General features: G+C 40.6%; 1 protein-coding gene across 6 annotated transcripts; it reads right to left on the bottom strand.

Moving 5' to 3' along the window:
• Positions 1 to 1,202: 1,202 nt before the first annotated feature.
• Positions 1,203 to 26,536, bottom strand: LOC129215008 (merlin-like). Of its 6 annotated transcripts, XM_054847495.1 has the most exons (21): positions 26,202 to 26,536; positions 25,131 to 25,229; positions 23,662 to 23,769; positions 21,751 to 21,991; positions 20,155 to 20,272; positions 18,262 to 18,387; positions 17,769 to 17,891; positions 14,013 to 14,096; positions 13,167 to 13,235; positions 12,864 to 12,946; positions 11,581 to 11,656; positions 10,993 to 11,130; positions 9,163 to 9,237; positions 8,516 to 8,629; positions 7,951 to 8,073; positions 6,867 to 7,084; positions 5,881 to 5,983; positions 5,031 to 5,155; positions 4,281 to 4,431; positions 3,389 to 3,598; positions 1,203 to 2,357 (listed from the first exon to the last, which is right to left on the bottom strand). In XM_054847495.1, the coding sequence occupies exons 5-21, from the start codon at positions 20,242 to 20,244 to the stop codon at positions 2,322 to 2,324; spliced, it is 1,944 nt and encodes a 647-aa protein (XP_054703470.1). In that variant the 5' UTR covers positions 20,245 to 20,272; positions 21,751 to 21,991; positions 23,662 to 23,769; positions 25,131 to 25,229; positions 26,202 to 26,536; the 3' UTR covers positions 1,203 to 2,321. The 6 variants fall into 6 exon arrangements, with proteins under 6 accessions (XP_054703470.1, XP_054703469.1, XP_054703473.1 ...); XM_054847494.1 differs by lacking the exon at positions 23,662 to 23,769; XM_054847498.1 differs by lacking the exons at positions 25,131 to 25,229; positions 26,202 to 26,536 and adding an exon at positions 25,078 to 25,113.

The raw sequence follows: 26,536 nt of genomic DNA, 5'->3' as shown, positions 1-26,536 counted from the left end.
CTGTGTTCTCTTCCCTGCTTTGGGGAAAAATAGGACTCATGCTTCTCATACTTTCTTCAACTGAAAGACAATCTCACATCCTTCTCAACACATCTGTGACTGCCTGTTTTAAGTTGTCAATAGTGCAAGTAATAAGCATCAGAAGCACCAACATACAAAGTTTAATTGCTGCAAATATTTATTTAGGTTTTAAGCAAACTAATGCCCAGGTGGCACTTCTCTTTGCAGTGCCCTCCCAGCAACAGCCCAGTACATCAGACCAGGAAATTCCAGCTCCTCTTGCCCCATCTAATCTTTCAAACACCCATACAAGTATGCAGGAACATGATGCTGCAAATGAGTGAAGCACAGCAAGAATACCTATGAGACAGCGGGCTGAGAACAGCTTGTGCAGATAGGCTCCATTTTTAAGCTGGCAGCAGTGTGACCCTGTCCTTTTCTTCACTGTGATACACAGGACCAAGTCCAAAGAAATAGATCAATCACGCATGTGGAGCAGTTCTTTTCCTCTGTGCCCCATACCACAATGCAGCTCAGCTATGACAGTGAAAGGAAACCCCAGCACATGTGGCAGAATGAGGGTACGAGCTTAGTTATCTGTGGCAAAACACACATAAAAACACAAAAAAAGAGGAAACAGGAAAAGAACCAGGGAAACCCTAGCACTCCTCCCCACCCCCAAATCCAAGAATGCCATGTTCAGACTTCTTTTGTATTGTTTTGCTCTCGGACCATTTCCTATCTCATCACTGTCCAAGTTCTGGCCAATGCCACCTACCCAACCTTGGGACCTAGACAGCATCTGCCTCTTCCATCTGACGCCTTCCATCTCACTCAGGAGGCTTTTCCCAGACAGATCAGAAACTATGCATGTAATAGCAAATAGTCTGCAAACATCTCATATCAGAGTTGTGAACAGAATTAAGACACCCCACCACTCCACGCCCCTGCCAAAGGCAGCAACTGCTCTCAAGGCTGAGAAAACAAACAGGACAGCACTGCAGATCACTGTTAGGTGCATCTTGACATGTATCTGTCATGACTGGTTATAAAGTCTGAGAACAGAGCTGGCTACAGATGCTGTCCCCCACTGTGCTCTCAGTCTGTTGCAGATGTGTACAGAGGAGATTTGTGTTTGTTCTTAGAACTTGCCTTGTTAATGTTGTTGTAATATTGACACAACATTCAGTTCAAAGCTGTTACTAGCAAGTGGAAATTGAAGCTCTTTATTGAATGTAATTTTTTTAGTCTTAGCTTTTAGAACAAAATATTTAACAACATTAACATTCATTTTTACATCACATGTCACATGCTCAACTGTGCTACTACTTTAGCTACAGCTGCACATTGTCTGCTTCTCCAGAAGTCCTCAGACTGGAGATTTATGGTGAAACAGACACTTAAACACACACAAAACCAGAAAATGCAAGTAGGTTTTACTAATGAGGCAGACATTTTGCTGCATGCACCTCTCCATCAGAAACAAGTCCAACTTTAACAGACACAATAGCATCTTTTGCCTTTGTCTAATTTGGAAGCTGCGTTGTAGAGAACTGGGAAACAAGTTAACGTATGCAAAGTTTGCTGGAGCAGCAAAAGCAACAGAAAGTGCTTGATCTAGTGAGAAACTGTAAGGAGAACAGAAGCTTTGCATTCCAAACAAAGGATTCCCCCAGGAATGAGAGGTATTTGAAGATGTCCACTTCTACATCTGGAATTAAAAGCTGAGATTTCTCACAGAGAAATGAATATCAATTAAGCGAACCAAGAAATGTTTGGGGAGGAACAGAGAAATATTTGGCAGGCAAACACTAAAATGTTGAGCAGCTCTGTGGGAGTCATGTCCCATGGTCCAAACCAAAAACATAATTAGTCTATTGTGTAGGTAAACACCGAGCTCATGTACAATTTTTTTCTCATCCCAAACATCTCCTGGACACTTGCTGCCTAGCATCCTTTCTACAAAAGCAGAGTACGATATTGATAAGTCAGTGTGTAAAAACATCTGGGGAAGGAAGGTTTAGCGAAGTATAAAGTGTTTCTTCAAAAGTGCATAAGTAGTAAACAACACTCCTCTGGGTTTGTATGTTTACCATTGTACCCAAAGACACTAGCCATTCTACAGTGGCATTTTTTAGTGGTCCCAGCTTGTGTTACCTGCTTGGAAGCTGAATGGCACCACACTAACTATAGTACCACGTCTCTTATGCCGATGCCTGTCAGCAGACAGAGCTGCACAAGCGTCCTCGTATAGATGCATTTTGCAGCAGCCAAAAAGATGGCCACCAGGTTCTACCAGTCTGGTAAGGAAACAGGAGGCTTCAAATGTAGATCACATCTGAGTCATGCTGCTGAACCTACAGGCAAATCAAATAGGAAAAATTAGTTTTGCCCTGAACTCCTACTTAAAGCAAAGTAACTCCCTTTGATCCAGTTCTTCCTTTACCTCCAACTCTGTAGCCTTTTGCAAGATGCTCTGCAATAGCTTTTTCTTCCTTCTTAAGACAGGCATGTTTGCTTCACCCCTGCTGTTTGGATTAGGTGAGTGCTAAAAGTTGCTTCTGTTACTTGCATTAGAAAGAGCTGCTTCCTCATCTGTTGCTACACTCGGTTGTGCTCCTTCTAGTTCTAAGCATACAACCCTAAAGATTCAGGTCCTGAATGTTATACACTAGAGCCTCTAACTGATCCTAAACCCCCTCAGTTTTGTTCATATAAAACAGCAGCAACTACATCAAGCTTTCTTTATTCCCTATACCTTGCACAATTAGCATTGCCTAGAAAAAGCTAATTTCCTTCCCACTGTTCAAGACTGCATGCCATTACAATTCTTCTTGTGTGCATACTAGATTCTCCATTCTAGTGAAATTTAAAAGCAGGGTTTTTTCATAAGACCCAGCTCATTAGTTCATCAGCTCATCAGGGCTCTTTGACAGAGAACACATTGGAAGAGAATTGAACTGTTGGAAGTCTAGGCATTTATTGGTATCTTACTCCCTGTCCCTTAAAACCAGAAGACAGGCACAGTATGTTTTAAGCGCTCTAAACCTGGGAGCACATTCTCATGTCCAAGTCTGGCTGATACAAATAAAATTTAACACAGATCCTCCTACTGCATACAGGCATCGCAGTTTCATTTACCAAGGCTTACAGCTTTATATTCCTGCTTAGATCGTGAGAAAAAACAGGTGGCTTTGATTTATAAACAGTCCCAAATGGTGTGCCAGTGCAGGGTCTCCAAACTTATGCAACAGCCATGTATTGACTCATCATGTGAGAGGCTGTGACAGAGCTGGACAAAACAGGTCCCTAAAGCCAGGCATTCTTTACCTCTCTGAACTCTAAACTTTTAGTCAACATTTGGGAATTTACTTACAAATCTGATTACCTTTATAATCTGTTTTCTGGTTCCTGTGCCCACCCTGTTGGCAACCAAGGAATTTGCTTGAAAAGATGATTTTTCCACTGGCACTGTGTGTTGAATTTTGTTGGTACAAGGCCAGCTGCTTGTAGTATTTAACGAGTAAGCAGGGAAAGGTCTTTGAAGATTTATATCCAATGAATCTCCAGTTTCGAAGATTTTCGTCCATGATGGGGTCTTTAAAAGAAGAGAACACATGGAAATTTAATGCTCTATATAAACACTCATTGAGCCAAAAAGAACGTCAGATGCATAGTCAGAAAATAAAGGCCATCTTCGCTCATAATTTTTCCAAGCCTCCCTTTCTCTCTCTAAAACCAGAATCAGAGCCATTTTTGCTACATGTGGAACAACCTGGGAAGACAAAGCCAGTCCTATTCTTGCACTGGTTCAGTAAGAGGTTGGAGTGTTTCTATAAACAACAACAAATGCAGGACAAAAATCTGGGTTTAATTCCTCAGTGCCTTAAAAATACACCAAGACTTTTATGACTTTGAGCAACCATAAAACATGTGAACGAGAATGTGATGCAAACTATGAGGAACCACATTTAAATGTGTTATTAAGTTACAACAGTTTTGTTTACTCCCAGACCTTAAACTCGTACTGTGATTTCATAATCTGTAAAATAAGATAATTATTTTTTGCTTATGGTACTGGTATCCCACGCAGGAAAAACTTCCTAGATTTTGTTTTGACATGAATTTTCCTTGTCTGTGTTCATGCTTTTAATATTTTACTGTCAAGGGTACTAAAGCATGTGCTTTGAACTGAAATACAGCAACTACCTTTGGCACACCCACACTATTCTCCTTCATGGTTCATGCTGAAAAAAGTGGCAGGTATTTAAGGTACATACATTTCCTAAGGAGCGATCCAAGGATCCCAGTACTTCATTCCAATGACAGTAAAGCCCAGACTGTTTTTCTTCTAGTTTCAAAGCATGAATTTCAGACTTCAGTTCTTTCAGTCGATCTTCAAATTTTCTGCTCTTTTCTAAGTAGTCTAGCCTGTAGTCCATACATTGGAGACAAAAAGCTTACTGGCATGACATAGCTCAAGAACAGGTGCGTGTGGAAGGAGGAGAGAGGAAGTTCTTTGTTTCATTTTGGTTTTTTGATAGGCAAAATGAAGTCTGGCACATGTCAGCCTGACTCCCCTGACCCAGGGAGAAGGGGGTTCACTTCCATCCTTTAGCATTCACACAGTCACTGACTTTTTACCAAGCATTTCCTTCCAGACCAAGAGAGGAAAAGCCTCTTCATGTATTAGATCAAAGCAATACCATACTTCAACGCTAGAGGGAAACTTCTTCCTCTAACATGCTGTTACTCCGGCAAAGTACTTTGCCCCTGACATAATGCTCTCCAAGACAAAAGGATTCTGGACTTGTCATGGCTTGATGCCACCAGGACACTCTTCCTCTGTGTAAATAACTAGTCTTACACAGACACAGTCCACACCACCTCAGTAAAAGGCTGTATGTACAAGTAGGAGGCCATCCTGAGTTGTCAAAAGGATGAACCATGACTCCAGAGATTGTTAATCATGGAAAGTACAGAAAGGAAAAAAATATTCTCATTTATTTACACCATAAGCATACTGATACCTCTCTCTCTCTATTTCAAAGGATAGTCTCTTGAGGTCAATGTCCTTCAAATCCAGCTTTATGGATCCTTTGTCAAAGTTGGCATCTCTGGTGTCAGTTGGTGAGTATTGCGGGTATTTCATGTGCTGAAAGAAGCAACACAAGCACTGTCAGTAAGATCTGATTGTTTGATTTTGGGTTTATCTCCCCAGCTTCTGCAAGGCTACCGTGCTGAGCCATTTCATAAGTTACCCGTGGATTCCGAGACACACAGATGCTGCTGCAGCCCTTCCCCTCTACCCGAGTGGCCCCAGATGAACTGCTGAAGTCCAAGCCACAGATCCAAGGGCAAAGAAGTATCCTGGCTGCAACATTCCTATCTATTTCAGCAGCGAATGGAAATCCATTCTCAGCCAGACTTGAGAAGAGGGAGTTGGGGCACAGAGCCTTAGTGCTGCCTTCCTGCTGGAGACAGCTTCATCTGCTTTGCCTAAATACACTCATGGGCACTTCACATGCCAGGACAACGCAGCTGGCTCAGTACAACCACCTCCACAAAGCACTGCCTGACTGAGATGGCACGGAGTCAGTATTAGGCATGAACGCAGGCAAGACAGTCTCTGCTCCTTAAGTGCCAACACCAGGCCTGTTTTTAGCTTTTGTCTTGCCTTTCTTATCATTCTGACTGCCATGAACAAATACAAGTTCCATCCTAGCTACACTGTGTTTAAGCACCAGTTGGTCCTATAGGTGTTTGTTCCCCAGCTGGATGCCAACATGCCACTACTCAGCTTGGTGTGGGCTATAAAAATGCAATCAACATCTGACTATCTCTGAAGATGAAGTAGTGTCCAGTAGAGCAGAAACTTACAGGATAATTAAGCCTGGTTATGTCTAAGAGTTTCTGCTTCGCTTTCCGTTCAGCCTCTCTGGCTTCATGCAGATCTTGTTTCAGATGCTCTGCTTCCTTGGCTCTGTAAGACAAATATCCTGACGTGAATGGTTGATGATTTCCAGTATATTCAGAGCTATACACCTCACTAGCTTCCAGAGAACAAGATCCATTACTGTGAGTGATTCCTTTACCCAAAGACACTTGTGGTAGGATGGTGACATGGAGAACTAACAGAACACAGCATGACACATGCTTTCAAAGACAATCCTGCACAAACTGGCTGAATTTTTAGGCTGTTTTTCCTACTCCTAATTTCCATGACCTGCTGATACAGATTCTCCAGGCTGTCAGAGATCCTCCCTGAGGTGGGGAGAGGTGCAACGTATCTGCTCTTTATTTTGGCAAGCTTTTTGGCAGTATCCTAAACCAAGCGGGAGGCCCTTAATAGCAAGGTTAAACATCCTCTGTCAACACTGGTCTGCTCTGCATCTTCAAGCAGCACAGTGTTATGAAACATGCAAACACTTCTAGAGTGGTTTATATTCTATACGAGTTTACCTGGTTTACACCTCTCAGATCTGAGAAGTGTAAACAAGAGATCATCTCTTGGTACTAATGAATGAATCCAGCCTCATAACTTACAGGGTATACAGACTGGTAAATTTAGATAGCTAGGTAGCCAATGCTCTTTTGATAACTCTAAATAGAAAATGCTTCTGCATTCTGGATCTTTAATACTAAACATCTCTAAAGCCTTGCATCTCATCCTCTGTAAACTTCTTAACCTGCATCACGATGACTGGTATCAGGTGGAACAAACAAGATGCAAGAAAGCTTAGTCACTGTGAAGTGTTGCTTTGGGAACAATCCTGCCCTCCTGGGCTTAGCTCTGAGAAAAGCAGCACCCTCTCCACCCAGACATCCCAGTAGAGACCACACAATCCCACTGAAGCAAATCTAACCTCCGGTCAGACTCCTTCACCAGCTTCACTGCTATCAGCTCTGCTTCCCGCATCTTTTGCTCCATCAGGCGTTTCTCTTCCTTGGTTTTCAGAGCTGTGATCTCCAGCCTCTGTCGCTCTTGCTCAGCTTCTGCAGCATTCTGGGCCAGCAATTTTGCCTCTTCTTCCGCAATCTGAGCTTTCTCAGCCAGCAACTCTGCTGCTTCCTGGGATCGGAGCTAAGAAACAACAATTTTTCTTAGTTACTCTGCCTAGCATCTACAGTCAGACAGGAAGAGGACATCTTTTCCCAAAAGATGAAGTGATAAAAAAAAAATCATTCCTTAAAATAAAAAGTATAGTAAATATAATTGCAGGGTCTGGTGTTCCTCCTCTGCTCCTTTCAAGGGAAAGTACTGATAGGACAAGGGGTTATGGCTTTAAACTTAACCAAACAAGGGTAGATTTACATTAGATATAAGAAAAAAATTCTTCCCTGTGAGGCTGGTGAGGCACTGGCACAGGTTGCCCAGAGCAGCTGTGGCTGCCCCATCCCTGGAAGTGTTCAAGTCCAGGTTGGATGGGGCTTTGAGCAACCTGGTCTAGTGGAGGGTGTCCCTGCTTATGGCAGGGGGGTTGGAACTAGATGGGCTTTGAGGTCCCTTCCAACCCAAACCAGTCTGGGATTCTATGAACTGCCTAACTTCCTTCTTGCCTGTCACCTCTACAAAGCAAGGAGACACATTTGCTTGGAGTTGGACAAAGACATCAATCAAAAATTGAATTTGGCCCCTTTAGTTGCCAGTGCACCATGCCCCTTTCTCCCAGTTTCAGGTCCAAGGTTGCTTCCCTTCTTCCCTCTTTGCCTGAAGAAAGCACTGTGAATCAAATACAGGGAATGAATGGCTCACAGCAAATGGAGATGATGGCAGATCAGAGTTTTCCCAGGTATTCCAGCATGCCCTGTCCACCAGTAGTCAAAAACTCTCCAGCCTTGTCTGAGCCATAATTCCTGGTGTCTCACAGAAGCCAGAAGAAAAAAAAAAAGCTTCCAAACCAAGAAAGCCCATAAGTACAAGAATATTAAGACTAATGTGCTACTCACCAGGGCCTCGTTGGCCTGCCTGGCTTCATCTTCCAGCTGGAAAAGACGCCTTTCCAGCTCTTCTTTGGCTCGCTCAGCTTCTTCTCGGAGCTGCTTCTCCCTGGCCAGCCTTTGATTCTCCATCTGGAAACAGAATGAGGAATACCACGTTTGTGGGTTTGCAGCAGAATCTCCTCTGGGCCTGAGGCAGCACAGCAAGTGAATCTAATGAGGAATGGACGGCTCTCTAGCTGGTGGACTGATATTCACCAGAGATACAATAATAAAGCTGGTTGAACTTTGCAGCGCTGAACTCCTCTAACAGGCAATACCAGTTATTTCGGACTGCTAGAAGAGCACTTCGATCGATCTGTTATGTACCTCACATCTTTACGATCACCTATTCAGTTTCACAAACATCACTTACATCCTCAGATGCTGCAGACACACTAGAGCTGTCCCCACATTCAATCCTGCTGCACTTTATCACCTCCCACACGCATATTGATGCAGTGCATGGACAGCAACAGCACCAGCTGGAATAATAATCAGTGTTTTCAACAATAGAGGAGCAGAAATAATCTACCTTTTTTCTAGCTTTTTCTTCCCTGGCTTGTGCTTTCATTTGCTGGATCTCTATTGAGTCCACTTTTCTTCTCCTCATAAATAGGTCATGGTTTCCAATGCATAACTGCAAAATCTGGATAGGAAAAGCAAAGCAAATGCAATTTTGATGTATTTGTGCCCCAGCCAGAGGGACAGAGGGCTGCACACTGGCCTCACGGGACAGAAGCTGACAATTCTGACTTCAGCACAAGTGGCAGTTGCTTCCCTTCCAAGAAAATCAGCACCCAGGGCAGGTTCATACCCAGGTGCATAATATTTCAGAAAGGCTCGTAACAGGATCAGGGGTTCCTTCTGTCCTTCATCCCTCTCTGGTTCCATCTTCCTGAATAAGAACAGGCAATAGATCTACACCAAGAGTACACAAGATGTAGCTGTGGGAATGGTCACCTGTTTCTTTCACATCTTGCTTTCCACCTATCATCTCCCCTTCCCAGAGAGGACAAACATATGCGCCCTGACTTCCCAGAGAGAACAATCCTCAGGAAAACACATGCTGAAACTCAGTGTTCCCTGGCCTCTCCATAGGTTTTACAAATAATACTTCTCACTCAGGTATCAGTCAGTATTACCAGGCTCAGTTTTAAAGGAGGAAAGCAGGACACTTACCAATTTGTTCACTTTGAGTTGAGAGGAAAAGAACTTGAAGACTTCTGCTTTTTTGTCAAGAGGTTTAATAGTTAACTGTACAGGCAAAAGAAAAAAAGAAGGGAAACACAGTGAGAAGAAAGAAAAACAAAGCTGAAACTATTAATACTAATGCAAACTTTAGCCCATCTCCACTCCTCTCCAGGGAAGCAGTGATTTATGCCACAAATGTGGGGAGAGTGAAGCAAAAATGTTTTGCTCAAGATTCAGAACCAGGGCTGCTGTTACACAGGTTCCTCATCTGCTCCCGTAGCACACTGTCAGAAGATAAAGCCTCCCACAGACCCACCCCGGTACCAGTTTGGATGGTGGTTTTCATAATAATACCACTTCTGTATTGCAAGGTATACTAAGAACACCAAAACAAGCGCTGGTTATCAGGAAAACAATACATTATTAATCCCCAGAAGTAGTCATATTCTTAAAGTCAGGAAGATGTCAAACACCTCTCTGAATACCAGTCACTGCAGGTGTAAACAAATGTTTCTAGGGCCTGAAGGACTTGTTCTTCTGACCATCAGATAAATCCTGGCACTCCTGCTTTCTCACATTTTCAGTCAAATCTCCCAAGCTGTTTCCAGAGGACATGAAGGGCTCTCATGTTGCCAGGTCAGTACGCACTTTCACCTCAGACGTTGTGCTCGGTTTGGCTGCATAACAAAATATGGCTCCATTCTTTAAGATCCTATTTTCAGCGACTCATGGGTTAACTAGCACTCTACTCCTATAATTCATTTGCAATGCAATGTATAATTTCAGGCCATCTGAGTCACCAAGATCATAATGTCCTACAGCTCATTTCACCCCGTAGGTAACAACTGGTTGAATGTGTTGCCTTGTGAGGAGCAGGGCTGTGAATGTGTCACTGAATATACTGGAGCTTTGATACAGGGCTGCCCAATTTCCTAGGAACAGGGAGTTAAAGCAGTTTATTCACAGACCAAAGAAGTTTAATGTCATGCAAGGATTGAAAACTTTTTGGAGACAGAACTCCTGTAAGCTGCCCTGCCTGATTTAATGTAGGCACATCTAACTCTGGACCGCAAATCTTATTCTTAATGTTTTTCAAAAGGCCCACAGAAAATGGAACAGGCTGTGCTGTCCTTTGGCTGACAAACTCCAGGTATTCCAGTACCAATGTAGTTTTTCTGGTTTTGTTTTTCTAATTATAGCTTTCCATGTAGCCACACGATTTGTAATTAGACTAAATTTCACCCACTCCCCATTGTACTTTATGCAAGTAAAAGATGGGCCCTGAAATCACAGTGAAATTGCAATGGTAGTGCTGAAGACTGAAATCGTGCACTGACAAACTGGCAGAATTCAGGTAGAAAAACATGTACATCTCCCTGCATGTCTCCTCTTGCCAGTGTGCTCCAAAACTCATCTATGAGGACAGCTTCTGCATATGAAAATGCCATTAAGTCTTTACAGATCATCTAATTCCTGCTGAGATAACTGAAGCAGCTAGTCACGGTGGCATTCATAGTATCTATCTTTTTCAGAGATCAACACACTTGTTTTGCAAAGGACAAGCAGCAGGGAAGGAACCAGAACAGTGGACTCCACAAGTCTGGAGAGCTCACAGCAGCCTCTGGCTCCTAGGGGAACCGCGGTTATGCAGCACATCTGAAAGGCAGGTCTGTTATTTTTAGTTTTGTAACAAAGCTCCCTAGGATTTTCCCCTTCTCCCCCAAATTATTTAAACAGAGACAGCTTTCAGGCTGTTCCAAGAATCCCAGTCCACACCCATGCCCATATAAAAAGAATAATATATCAAAGCCATCATACCTCTTTCTCACTATAGGAAATGTTTCTGATAGCACTCCACTCAAATGACTTATTTGGAGAGAACCTGTTGTTAATGCTGTAGATATGAATACCTTTGGCATCAACTCCAAGTAGGAGATCTGTATGGTTTTTATTTTGCTAAAAAACAATAGATATCAGTAAAAGCCATTTATGGTGACATTAAACAACCACAGACAAGAACCACACTTATTCTAATACATTGATATTTATCTGTATTTTTAGGAAATTGGTATTTCCACAAAATATTATGAATGTTGTCACTCCTAGCTAATAAACCCAGTCCTCTAGCTTGACTATAGCAAACAAACTTCTAGTTTATTTCTCCTTCTTCCTATTACACACCCAGAGCTATCCAAGAACCCTGTCAGATTGTAAAACATTAATCTTAACTGTTTTATTCATCTACTTATTTAGCAGACAAGTCAACCAAGTCAGGGCAATCAGTACATAGCCCATCAGCAGAGAAAAGCAGAAGCCAGGAGTCCCAGTTCCAAACTCCCTGGAGGATTTTAAAAGGACAGTACCATCGTCTACAGCAATTGAAAACTGCTAAAATAAAGCACTTACAGCAATTGGAAAATAATTGACACCATACATTTCCAAGTCTTGGGCAATTTTCAGGTAGTTCATCTCAGCTTCATCCCTAAAGAATAAGGCCATGATTATACTTGGAGATTCCTTTCCAAGCTTTCTGTCCTAGCTGACTCTACATTTCCCACTTAGAAAAGAACAGGCAATCTGGTTCTTTGTACTTTATTTAATTTTGCCATCTTACTCTCAACAATAGAAAAAGGATAATAAAGACAGTAAAGCTGTACCTATTTTGAATCATGTAGAGTGCAATCTTTATTAAAATTCAAGACCAGTCTTATCGTTGTGTTAGTTTTGCCACTCCATCACTATTATGTCTTCGAAACCTACCCTATCATAGTTTTCCATGACACGAGGATATTTCCTTTAGGAAACAGAGTTCATGGAGAAAGGAGTCCTGAACAAATTCTAAACAGCACTTTGGGCAGAGGCCAAAGAAGGGTGAGAATCTCTCCACCTGCTGTTCTTCTCCCTTCAAGGTGAGGCATCAATAAGTCTTGAGGAAAATATTCAGTAAAAATAGTGCTAAGAAGCATCTAGAACAGCCAAAGAGAAATGGAACCGAAACATTAGGAAAGGCTGCCTCTGGGTGCCAACAGCTCCTACTTCTTGTTTAATTGAATTTCCAGGCATGCTGAATGTGTTAGAAGTAGTTGAAAGTCCACATGGACTAATACCAAAACTCAGTCCTGGAACTATGATGCCATGTCTTCACTGTTTTGGTTCCTTGCTAAGTATGCTGACAGCTGTGATTTTCACAAGCTATAAAATATATCAGATTCTTTCTTTTAGTCTAGGGTGAGACTGGTGTGATATGGCTCCAGAAGGCAGCTGCCACATAGGGTAGACACACCAGCAACCCCAGGCAGCTAATGGCCTTAAATGAAAAGACTAATTCTCTCAGGACTAACTGCAAATTCTTTCTGTAGGAACTTCTCTCTGCTGGCATACATGGACTCTGATTAAGACAGGACTCTTATTTTAGATATGTTAGATCCTGAAACTCTGCAAGAGCCTTCAGCTTCTCTGTTGACTTCAAAACAAGTCCATTTGACAATCACTTGGAGCCCTACACAAGACATTTTTTACCCCAGATGAGTGGGTGTTTTTATCCTTAGTTATAAATTAACGTATTAACATCACAGCTTGGAAAACAGTATTTCTTTGCTCACTCTACAATAGCCAAATTTCACTGAAGACAACAAATAACCAGTTACTGACATGTATGGGACTTCCAAAGAATTAAATTATTTCAATACCTGGCAATACCTCTGTGCTCAGCATACCAAGCAGTAATCTTTTCTTCCCACATCTCTGCTGTCAGCTGATACTGCCTGAGGACCTACAGAGAAAGGAAGGGGTTTGGTTTCCTTTGAAGATACAAATACATGTGCTGCCTCTCCCAAGCAATGTGAATGCAGCCATGCAGTTCACAGCTCGGTCATTTTGCCAAGTTCAGGGCAGATACAAAGAGTTTCTAATGCTCTGGTTAATCCCACAGCAATATCTGTGCTGCAAAGAGTAGATTCAAAGATTTGGTTTTATACAGAATAAAAACTTACCCTTTTGGGTAAAAGTTCATCATGGGCTAGAAAGCCTGGCTCATGAAAATTTGGGTCGTAGTCACCATACTGTCCCAAGAAAAGAAAAGATACTTCAGTTTGTTAGATGCAGAATGCTAAAGAACTCGTTGCTTGCGTAGTTTGATGCAATTGCTTGAGATAGATTTTGTTTTGGTTCTCCTGCATACAGGGTAACACATAGCAAACAGGCTCCCCTCATCTGAGCTGTCCATGGAAGTTACTTCCAGCCTTTGTGCTATGCACGTGGCTCCAATAGAGCCACTAAGGTGGACTTCAGTTCTAGCCTGCAGCTCTTGGTAAGTGCAGATATGAAGGAATCACCCATGACTTCATACCCTCCTCTGAACTACATTCAGGAGTATAAGCTCCCCTACTCCTGTAGCCTACTGCATATAGGCTGGGCTGCTGCAGAGGGCCAGCCCTGCTAAGAATTTGCATTCACCTCCTGCCATCGTGTAAGTTTGCCTCTTGGTGGCATGAAGTGAACTATGTTCTGAGAGATACTAAAAAACATCATGTCCTTCCACTGAGCTCTGTATCCATGGACATTTTTTAAAACAACAGGAAATAATTCTAGCTAGGAGAAAGATTACATTAAAACGTTAAGTCCAAAGAAATCCCCTAAGTTGTGAAAGCATAGTATATAATACCAAAATCTTTGTAGTGGCATCTAATGCTTATTTTTCTAGCTGTGCCTGTACCACAATGACCTACTACTTTAACAGCAAATTTTAACACTACTATGTTTTACATACCACCATGTATATGTGTTGGTTAAAAAAGGGGGAAAAAAATCAATAAAAAAGAGCACTTCTATACACAAACCTTGGCCTGAACAGCATAAGAAGCCAGCAAAACTGTTGCTTCTGGAGAACAATAGATTTCCTCATCCAGTATTTGTTTCTTAACCTAAATCAAGAGAAAAAGGGAGCAAGTTGAAGAAGCTCAAAGTCAGGACTTATGTCAGGCTTGAAATTAAACTAGACATGTCCAGACTATAACTTGGCACCAAACATCCCCATTATGAGTTAATAACAGCAACAATAAAATGGCATTTAGAAACACAGGAAGTCTTTACTTGGCATTACATTTAATTAAAAAACACTGACTTTTGAAAGTTAAAGTGTCTTAAATCTAAGTTCATAGAAATGCCAGTGGGCTATCTCCACACATTTATATAAGGAGTCCTGAAAAAGAACATGTTGTAAAACATGAGTTTTATTGTTTGCACTTCATTCCTTTTAACAATTCCTTTTCTTCTGGCTTTGGAAAAGTTAGCTTTACAACATTTAAAACACCAAATTTTAGGTTGGAAGGGACCTCTGGAGGTTATCTAGTCAAAGCAGGTCCAACTAGATTGCTCGGGGTTGTCCAGCTGACTAATATTGCCAAGGACAGAGACATACTGAAAACCCTAATAGTATATTCTCAAGCTTTCCAGAAAGAGAAAATAAAGGAGACCCCACAAAGGGAAGCTGACTAATAAAGCACTTAATTTATTTAATTACAGTGGTCTAAGCACAACAAAAATAGGGGCTTAAAAATAAAAGCCCAGTATAAATGGTAAAGAGTCTTTTAACATTCTTTTCATTTTAATAATCTATGGTGCTACCAAGATCAGAGGTCTAATAGTTTGTAAGATGTTGCTTGATTTTAAATCAGTTGGGTAATTTTTACTTGAAAAGTTAAAGAGGGGAGGGGAAATTAATCTTCACAAAGCCTCCTCTCAGGTGTAATGTATTTAGTCTACTAACAAGCACAAGACAAGAAAATTCTGCATAATACACAGCCTTAAACATTTCCAGTAAGAAAAGTTACTTGAGATAGCACTGAGCTATCTTTACAAATACACCTTGGCACTGTAGGTATTGTGAACTGAAATGAACTATCAAGAAAGTTTTTCTTTTAAATTTAGTCTCTGGTGAGCACAATATAGGAACCTGAGTTATAGCACAGCGAAAATTCTTTCTAAGCTGTTAAAATGGAAAGAATGAAAAGACTGAAAAGACCTTTCTTCCAGATTGGAAAGCTCCACTTTCATACTCTGTGGTCTAAATGATACGCTTCAGAATTTAGAACAACTTAAGATAAATACCCCATAAGGGTCTGGGGTTTTTTTCTGATCAGTTCTTAAAGGCACATTGTTATACTTCTTTATGAAGGAGCAAATAACCTAATCTTTAAACAGACAACATTTAGCTTTAGTCATTTACATTTATTCACAAATTTTGTAAAAAGCTGTTACACCACATTAATTTGCAAAGGTCTGAATAGTTAGCAGAGCTGAAATCTTTAGGCATCCAGATGTCCATACATGTTTTTCCTATTAGCATCCAGGTGTGATCTTAAGTTCTTACAGTCAGGAAACTTTGCAAGTTCAAATTTGTTTCAGTCTTGTTTTTCTGCTTTGGAATGAGAAGAATTTGCTAATTGCATATCTGCTAGTCAAGGCAGGTTCAAGGAGAAAAGAAAAAAGTGAAAAAAATCAGGATTAAAAGACTAGGAAAAGAGTTCTGCCCCTCTCATTCCTTTCCAAAATTAGCTTAAGAAACAAATTGCCAAGTGGTTAAGGGTTCTGGATGAAGTTCTAGTTCATCTATTAACCCTTGAAACCATATTTTCCCATTACTTCATTAACACATCCTCCTCAACAAACAAGTGTATTTACTGTGTTTATTTACAGATGCAGACTGAATTTACTCCATACACCTAACCTACTTGCACAGACATATACTGCTGAAAGCTACCAGAATAAAAGCAACACACCAGAAGGCTGTAACTTGCAGAGGACTCCACAGCTACTCAGGAGAGAAGGTGGATGTCACAGACATTGGAACAATCAGCTGACCAACAAGGAGCCATCCAAAACTCAATGCTTATATACCTACTGCTACAGCTATGGAGCCATAGCATGTCTTTTCATAGTTGATGCATCTTTATTTTGATAACGAAGCACTGTACTCCAAGAATTTGCTCCTTCATCTACTTTTTAATGGAGCTAAGAGAACCCTAATAATTTCTGGGACAAAAGAAAACCAAGTGGCAAATAAGAAAGCTGCCTCTGCAAAGATACTAAATGCATGTGTGGGGTTAACTTTATTACTTTTACTGGCTTCCATCTTAGGGAAATTTGTAAATTCATAAGAACCACCATGGTATACAGACCAAGCTGTGTTCACAAGGCTAACAACTCTGCTCTTCAGCACAGTACTGCTGTCCTGCAGCTCCTCAGTAGCTGCCCCTGTGGCAGAGCTGAAATGGGTTCTGTTACCTGTAATGAAGATTTTTCAGGGCTAAGGATTTATTTTGCTAGCATAAGTAGCAGGCACCAAGTTCAATGGGGTAGGGAAGACAACTTGAACTGGCTAATTTGACTGGCAGAAGTTAGCGTGTGCAAGTCTGGATGTTTCAGAAGAATAGCAGCCCCATACCAAGGGAACAGCACTTCTCATCCAGGGGCTATCAGACAATATGATGATGCCTCCAGAGTTTGTTTTTAAAAGGATCACACATTCTGGTGAATCTTCTGAATCGTAGCTGTGTATGCTGCTCCACTCCTTTTGAAACTTGCTAGATGAACAAACCTTCATTTCAGAATGGCTATCAAATTCTATGATTTTTTTTCCCCCACAATTCAAAATGAATATTTAAGGACAGGTTAGGGAGTTCTTGTTTTCTAGTGACTGTCCCCTCTACAGTCATACACAACAAGATCTCGCAGTAGCCACCTGGACTATTTTTAGGAACTCGCAAGTTCTAAGTTTCAGGGTTAGGCTGTAGTCAGAGGTCTTGTTCCATCTGAAGCTGATATGGGTGAAAAAGCTTATTGTTCCCAACTGCTTATCACCATTGCTTCCCTCCTCTTCACCTTCACAACTGCCACTGTACTCACTCCCCCACACAGTGCATATATCTAATAACAAGTCTCTTCTAATTCTGCTCATTTTGAAATAACTAGATTAGGGAATGGTTACACAAGAAGTTACACCAGCAGGTCTGAGACAACAATAACAAAGAGCTGTTGAGACTCTTCATCCAACTTAGCTGCAGCCGGAGCAGACCAGATGACACAGTCCTCAAGAACTCCTGAAGCTGATAAAAACGATGACTTCTCTTTACAATTCTCAGCACTGACCAGTCAGGGCAAAAGCCTCACTGTTCTTCAAGCAGTGCCAGCCTTGCATGGATTTATATTTTTTTTAACACATACTATAGGAGCAAAACAAATCTGGAATATCCAGATGTAGAATTATCACCCAAACTGCTAGATGTAAAAGTCATTTTACATGAAACTAGAGGTCTCGGCAATTTAACTCCCATTCCTAGCACCAACAGTAAAAGAAGCCATCAAGAGAACAAAAACCTGCAGAAGATAAACAACATTCAGCTTACTAGTACACAAAACCACAGCAGTCAGGAGAGAGGTTTGTATTTCATAAAAATGAGATCTTTACAGAGACACTGATACAGCTGAAGCCAGCAGAATCATTCTGAGACTAACAGTTGCCGACAAGATCAAAGACAATACAAAAGGACTGGGGTAAATACAGAAGGAATTCATGGTTAAAAACTGTTCCTGACCTGAAGGAAGAATAAATGCTGGGTAATTTCCTGTAATAGTTCCTCTTCTACCTTCTCTGGGTAGAATTTAGCCAAAAAATGAAAGCTAATGGGATCTTCTTTGGGGATTTCTTGATCTAAAACCTGTTTACAGATAAAATAAAATCAGCAGCAAAAATAGTACATAAGTGTCTCAAAATAATATTCCAGAGGAAAATCAGAAAGCAGCTGATAATCCACTTAAAGCAGCCTTTCCATATTTTAGAGGGAAGGGCAATGCTGAGCTTTAATCTAATAGCAATCAGTGCATATAGTGGTAACTGGTGTGTGATACTTCAGGCCAAGTGTGATAGAAGCAATCAGACCAAATAACACAATGAACTTTAGTCTTAAAAAATTTATATCATCTAAAATTATGAGTTGTCATGTAACACATTCCTTTAGCTCCTGTGCTTAAAAAAGTAAGTATTTTTATGAGAAAGAAATTGCCACACTTATCTTTTGTTTCCTATACCTTTTTGTCCATCTTTAACCAGGTGCACATTCCTTTTACCGTGTACTGCAAGCCAAAGAACCATGTCTCCCTTAAACCAAGTGCTCGGCACACCAGGTCAAACAAGTCCTTTCCCTTCCACTTCATCTAAAAGAGAAAAAGAAAATCAAGAAAAACACGTATGTCTTAAAATGAATTTGCTCTGGTTTAGTCAAGCAAATTAGGCTACCATTTACCTTTCTCCTATGAACTCTTATTTCACCTTTAGCTTTTCAATAAAATATGCCTGCTGCTGTCTATAGCAAAGTTGCAATAGTTACAATGCTCTACCTCCTCTTCTCCTCCAGAGAAACATTCACAGAGCAGCTGTAGTCATTTAACCACACCATCAAGCACTTTATGAGCACAGGGAATGAGAATTGTACTATTGATTTCCTAGGACATGGCAAGGCTTTATTAATATTTGTAAAAAATCTTATTCAACAGTTTATATAAATTGGAAAGACAGAGGGCCATGGAAATCAAAGGAGTGTCAGGGCACAGCATAGAAATGCCAAACAATGAAAGCAAATCCATCTTTCACATACTTCAGCTACTTCAGTGGCACCAAGCCAAGCCTTTATGCTACTCTGATTTAAATTAACAGGAGCCTGTCTTCAAGAGTAATTTAGTAGCCTGGCTCCGTAGAGAGCAAAATTCACATACATATGGTACCTCATTTTTTCACTGAAGAGGCTGCACATCTGCTTCTTCTATTTGGCTACATGTTAAAAAGATTATTTTTGTCTAATTGCATGGGTCAGCCACTAAAAACTTAACGGCAAAAATAAAAGAACTTTTAGGCAATATTTAGATGGAAAGCAGGAAATCATCCCAGCAAAAGGGCACTATCTGGGGAGAAGGGAGAGATGGCAAAGGAAGGAATACGTACATTAAGCTGGATTTGTTAACAAGACATCTGATCTCTCAATCAAATTTTCCAAATCCTTTACTTTCACAACTCTGCCTGCAAGTATTCTAGATCAGTAAGTCACAGAAGTGCACTGCTTCTGACTAATCTATTCTGTCTCTGAGGGATGTAGTAAATGAAATACTAAATGCCCCACAAGACAGGCAAGTCTCTCATTAGAATTGCCAGTCCCACTGGACCCCAGTTTTCTAACTCCACTTCTCAAAATAACTGTATGTCTTTTTTCGCTTTTGCTGGATGATTAGGAATTAATCAGGTACAGTTCTGTCACCTCAATAGTGCAGCCCAATTCATTTAGCAATTGATCTTGCTACATTGATTTTCTTCCATGTTTTTCTGCAGTCATGATTTCTCTATCCAATTTACTAGATAGCCATAACTAATAGAAGAAAAGCTAGCTTTTTCATTTGATCATTTTTCTCTTCTGCCCAGAGATACAAAACAGCCATTGTAGTTAAAGAAATAAACTGGAGTTTACAAATGGCAAATTTGAAGTGAATGTCCCAGATCAACTGAGCACAGAAGTACCATTTTATAAATTATTTTATATGTAACATCTTAGGACCAGCTCTGACCAGACTTCTTTATCCAAGCTGGCAGTGTCTTAAAGAGTTGTGTCACTCACAAAAAAAAAGAATTTTGTGGCAAAGTAGGTATACTTACAAACAAGCCCTGCATCATGTGCTGGAATGCTTACAAAGAAAGCAAGCTTACTGCTAATTTAGCTGTGTCACAGTCAAATGGATTTCACAGAAACAGCTTTAAATTCTGAGTAGTCAGAGTTGTTTAACAGAAGAGTGCATCTGAGAGTAAGTAATCCATTGTTTACAAAAATAGATCAGTTAAAACCATCCATGAACTGATAATCTGAACTTTTCAAATTTATGTCTTGCTAATACAAAGGTCAGTCTCCATCTTTCTAGCATTCCGCTGAGGGCTCTTACCTCACAGCTGAACTCCATTTCAGCATCCACTGTTACAATTTTGACTTTAAAAGTCTTTGGTTGTTTTTTCTTCAGGCCTCGGATGGACATATTTTTTATCTTATGAGGATGGCCACACCTGAAATAGAACACACATTACATTTAGGGATGGAAATTCAGTAACATTTTATTGGCTAGATTCCAAAGTACGATGAGTCCAAACTTGCAGAATAAAGTCACCTTTAAATATGCATTTTTGTGTCCAAGACAATAAGAAAGGATGTTGAAACAAAACAAAAAAAATAGTTTGACCTTGAAATTTAGTTTGCTCCTTAAAATAAATTGCTCCAAAATGTCATTCCTGTCTTTCCTCAGACCTCGGCAGACTCCGGGTTCCTACAGTACTAGAAAGAACATCATTCAGACCTTATACTGCAAGATCCAGCGGCCTGCCTCTCACTATGGCTGAGGACATCTAGGGAACCTATAATCCAGCCCTCATGCTCCAATCACCCATGTCCATGCAATTTAGCAGTCTCTTGCAACAAAACTCTGTAATGGATGAATGTTTACAGTTTCATAAAAGTAATACCTGGCTTTTTAATTATGTCAACAGAAATATGGCATTCCTCATCCCTTTTACAAATCCAAGTTCCCTTTCTCAAAGGTCTCTGCGGCACGTACCAACACCAAATGCATCAGTGGAAGCTTTGCTTGTAGAACACACAGTAGAGCACTACATCACACAGCAAAACATCATGATATCAAATCCAACTCAATCATTTTCCATCAGTTATGGCTCCTTGAGCAATTAACCTGTTGAGTTTCTTTACAACATGAGATCTTAACTCCTTGAAATGATACAAATGCCAAGAATACATGGAGTGAAATTAAACTGAATTTACCATGTTCTCTTGGGCATACTAACTCACAATGATGAAAGTTATTTAGAACAGAAAATCTCCCAATGGAGTTCTTGTGAAATGAATTTAATTTTGCAGAAGCCTACAAAAAATTCCTTCACAAATCTTCTATGCTAAATGCAATTGACTGCATGCCATCAAGAAAATTGAGATGTGCTATTTGCACAGCCCCAAGGGTTTTGTGGATACCACTCAAACCAAATGTTGAAAGTTGAGGTTAAATGATAGTATGAATCTGCACTCCGTAGTTCTCAGATATTTATTTCTGAGCAGGGGAAATCAGCCTGTAAAGTTTTCTTCTTTTTACTTTATAAAATTAACAGCTCAGACTTGCACAACCTAATTAGTATCTGAACTATGTAGGTCAAGAAGAGACTGAGGCAGTCTTGGTTTCCTACAATATAAGATTACTGCAGTATGGCAGACTTCCAATCTCTCCTTAAGGAATTCCAAAATAAAGTTCTAGTTTAAACTGAAAAGTTCCATTTGTATGTACCTTCCAAGATTTTATAAACTATCTTATCCCCTTATTTTCTTCTGCTGAGCTCTAAATTGGCTTGCAAATGTACTGATTTTCCACTTTGTGCCCCTCATCCAAAAATTTCAAGTAGCTAAGTAGGAGGTAAAATGTATATGGAAGTTTCTCTTTTCAAATCGTAGGGAAGTTTAGGCAAAGAACAGATGAGTTAGTTACCAAATCACATGGGCATCGGCAGCAGATTTGAGAACAAGTACTTGAGACAACTCAGGGCGGGGAAGAAAAGCTCAGGAGGAAATTCATCTTTCTGATGCCACTGAGACCAGGCCTCTCCCTCCAGTTGGCTCTGGCAAAGCTTCTGATGAAGTCTTGTTCGGTTTGGGGCAACACGCTTCAGTAAAGATAATGGGCTAACTGGAGAAAATCCAAAGGAGAGATCCAAGGGCTAGAAAATAACCTGTGGTAAAATAAAGTACTGGTTAGTACAGAGAAGGGACAAGTGTGGCGAGACATTATAATGTCTGCTCTTCCTGACCACAGTGGTTAGGACAAGGAATAATGGGCTTAAATAAATTGCAGACAGGTGGCACACTAAGAAAAATTCACTAACAATATTATGATGCTGGAAGAGCGCAAGATGGAATTTCTATTTTTCTGAACTTCTATCCAAACCAGTGTGACTGTACCTGCTCCCTCCTCAAGACCAGGAACTACACACCCTCAAAATGCTCTCCCCAAGCTGGTCCTTCTGCTAGTGCCTGCCACCAGTCCTACAAGAAGCCAGTTCACACTACCAGGAATCAGTGCAAGCCAGGGTTTTTCAGGGATAGGTATATCCAGAGCCCAAATCCCATCATCGCCCTCAGGGTACCCCCTTGTCCTTGGGGAATATTTTTTAAAAAGATTAAAAAATAGATCTTGCCACAGAGTGCGTTTCCTCTATAATTTAGGCAACACCTCAGTGCGTACGTCTGAGCACAGCTCAGGTCCTTTCCAGTTAGCATATAAAAATGTTTTCAATTAAGAGGAAAGGAATGTTTAAAAACTAAAAAATAACCATAGTAGTATGGTGGTATGTGACCACAGTAATATTTACAAGGAGAGCATCATGTGAAGATATCCAAAACGCCAAAATTATTTCAGTAGTTTTTTGGTCTCTAATCTGCAAGCTGCAACACAACTAATAGCAAAATTCTATTTTAACCTGTTACATTCCAAAGGTTTTTCCTGTCCAATTTTCTTCAAAACCAGAGACTTACTGTTAATAATCGTACCACTGGATACAGCAGTTAAAGCATGAGAACTATAAACTACTATACAATACTGGAAACAACCCCTTCTACTAGTTCTAGAAGAAACACCAATGGCTGAAGACAAAGAAGAAAAAGACTTCATAATTCATTTCTAATATGTAATTTGAAACGGCCAATTGAATTAAACAGGAACTTGGAATTAAGACCAGTACAGAACATTCTCAAAGAGTTTCATATGGAAAATGCTGAACAGATAAAATTGAACAACTGTAGAAGAATGTACTAAATTTCTCAAAATATGACAAAAACACCAGAGCCCTTCATTTTGACTTTTAAGTTCTTTTTTTTTATAACCTGGTTGAAATGACAATATAATTTGTTCAACATTTCCAATTGCATTTTTTTTCCTTTCCAGAATTTTTATTCCATGGAAAAGTACATTCTGACTCACAGTGAAAAGACATTTTTGAATATCAAATTTTCCCAAGAAATGTAAACTGCATTTTAATAAATAGCACTAGTAAAGAAATAGAAAAGGTTTTCACACTGAATAGCTTAAACGAATGTCAGATACTGACAACATAAGCAAAAGCACTTAACAGTCAAGTTTTTAGAAAAATAACTTTTTCAAATAAGGGAAATCTTGCCGAATAAGACAATCTGGGTTTGCAATCTTCTGTTTGAATGCATAAGTAATCCACTCTCTAAATCTCTGCTAATAACAACTTCTAACTGTGAATCATGTGCAACTTGTTTCAAGATAGAGCTTCTGTCACTGAGCTCCAGTGATTTATTTCTGCAGTTGCCACAGGGATCTAAGCTCAAGACCCAGATGCAGCAAACTGCGATAGATTAGAGGATGTCATCACCTTACCAAGTAACACATTAATCCAAAATAGGGTGGGGTGATAAAAGATTCCTGTCCAGCCAGAATCTGGGAACAGATAGCTCAAGCTGTGAATGTCCACAGCTTCTCCTGCACCTTATGAAAACAAACAGAAAGATGATAAAAGCTTTGCTTAATGAGGGGAACAGAAGTGCAGTGACGAGGAATATAATTTGCAGGAAATAAACGGTCCTGACTCTGCCTTTCAGCATGTTCATGTCCAAGATGAAAGAACTGACATCCACCAGCTCTGACTGGATTATGGTCTTCTGCCTTCTTGACAATGAGAAACTAGTGCCTGAGCAAAACGTGGGGGTGCAAGGGAAAATGGGAACAGCAGGCAATAGCAAGAAGAACTGGCAAGGCGACTCTTGCAAGAACTGATGCTTATCTATATCACAGCTCTAGATGGGCAGTCATGTTACACCACTACACTGCACGCTGTCAAAATTGGAAATAAACCACACATTGGATACTACTTACAGTATTAACTGAAAATTATAAAGAGAAAGAAAATGAAATCAGCAACCCCTCCCCCCCAAAAGCTCAATACATCCACCAGAATTCAGTACATTAGAGACAGACACAGAGAAATACTTCAACGAACAAGTTGTAATTAACCTTCCCAAGAGTGAGAGTACAATTTGCTTTCAGTTCAGCATTTCCAAGGTGAATGGATGGTTTGCAGGGCTCTCCACAGGATATAAAGATTTCCCTTCACATGGCACTTGCTTTCAGTGACAACTGTGCATGAGCTATTACCATCCAATCACACTTTGGTCAGCCACACTGAAGTGAAAAAGCATCTGTTTTCACACACACACACAAAAAGCCAGCAGCATTTTTTAAGGTGAGATCTCCTTAGTCTCAGCTGCAGACGGGCTAGGAATTAATGGAAACTGTGAGAGACTTCTCTTATACCCCCAAAAGGAGTCTGCCCTTAAGGAGCAGCACAAGCACAGGGGCAACAGCTGTATCATCTGCTAACAAAGTCCTTATATGAGCTGGACATATAAAACCTTGGGAGTGCAGTGTGGTTTAAAGAAACAAGGCTTGGGAAGTACTTTAAGAGCCACCAATAGAAGATGCTTGAAGCATCAACTACAAAAGTACATTAACATAGATACTACTACAATTTGAAAGTCTCCTGTCATTGCTGAAACATTTACTGCAACTCTTAATCACAAATTACCTTGACTCATTATGTTTCTCCCAGTTCCTCAATTTCTATACTTAAGCTCAGAAATTAATGCAAGCAATTTGAATGCAGACAATACAGGAAAGCATTGTGGGCTTTTTACAGTTGTTGACTCACACTTCTGCCTGTGCTCCCTGCCCAAGTAACAATGCAAGCAAAGAATTCACTGTTTTAAAATGGGTCAGAAATATAAAGGTTTTTCTTACCTCTCAATCTAAAAAGAAGTTATCTAAAGTCACCAGCTGCAATCAAGACTTACCTCACAGATCATTTTCTGAATGAAGATAAGAAGAAAAATTCTTTTTAATCCAAAATCACGTATTTTTCAACAGACATCAATATCCAGCCCTCACAAGTTCTGTCACAGAAAATAAAATCCAAGAACAACTTTTATACTTGATCTCCTTTCCTTTGTTTCCTATGAACTGCAGCATGTTAGCGCCCTCTGAAAAATCAAAGAATTGCTTTCCCAGGTGATATGAAAGGCACTTAACCATTTCCTGCCTGTGCCAGCAAGACTCCTCCCAACTTCTCTCCACTGTAATTCAAGCAATAAGCACTAAAATAAGGGAAACCCTTAAAAATAAAGGACTTGGATATCTGTAAGAACTGATAATGAACTTCCACATAATTCCTTTGATAGTATTTGATCAAACCATTTCAACAGTGTCTCCAGCCATACAAAGAATAACTTGTTCTCACCATATCCCGCCACCTTAAGGAAAGCTGCGTAGTGTTGTCCTATTAAGTAAAGACGATTCCCTACCTGCCCTCTTCCCGTGGTGAGAGATGATGCGACAATAATGCCTGAAGACAACAAGCCTGAAAAGTGGGTAGCAGCCAAAATACTTGCCAGCAGAAAAAGATAAATGAACACATTTAAATAAAAAAAAAGGGGGGGATGGCCTCAGCCTTAAGTCACAGAAACAGAGACCACAAGCTCCATGAGCTGCCAAGAGCACGTCACCTCAAAGGCAATGGCAAAGTCAAGACTTTTTTTTACCATTATTCAGTGTGTAAGTTGGGGTTTTTTTCCAACCCTTCATTTTAGATACAGATTTACAGAAACTGAATTTCTACCAGGGTATGGATAAGCAAGGACAAAATGCCAGCTGTCACTTCATACATGTTACAATTACTCCATATTTACATGGAAAACCTTCAAGATTTGGCTCATTTACATAGCAGCAGATGAAAGCACAAAAACTACTTCCTGGGCAAGGAGACCTCAGTGCCATGCAGCCACAGAGAAACTGCACTGAGAGTCAACTTCATCCCCTGAAATTCAGAGTGAAAAATGGCACCTTGGCTCTCACACATGCCTCCTCACCTTCCAGTGCCTCCAGACCAAGGCCCGTCCAGCACCACAGCACAACACATTGCTAAATACAGCACGCAGTTGTTTATACCAAATACTGGGGTGAATTCAGCTCTGTGAGCCCACAGGGGCCAGAGGTAGAGCATGTCTCCCCACAGACAGTGGCTCCCTGAGAAACAGGGCCCGGGCCCAGCACCCGTTCCCCAATCTCCCATGCTGCATGCCCAGGCTGGGCCCCCTGTCCCCCACATCCTAGGAAAGGAAAATAAACCTCATTTCCATCGGCTTTAGTGTCTTACTGCGCGCTAAGGCAAGCCCGGGGCAGCACATAGACACAGCACTAACCC

Source organism: Grus americana, chromosome 19 (assembly GCF_028858705.1).
Source record: "Grus americana isolate bGruAme1 chromosome 19, bGruAme1.mat, whole genome shotgun sequence".
In the NCBI taxonomy this organism is placed as follows: Eukaryota; Metazoa; Chordata; class Aves; order Gruiformes; family Gruidae; genus Grus; species Grus americana.
The sequence above is the reverse complement of the archived record's forward strand: the minus strand, read 5'-3'. Positions and strand labels throughout refer to the sequence as shown.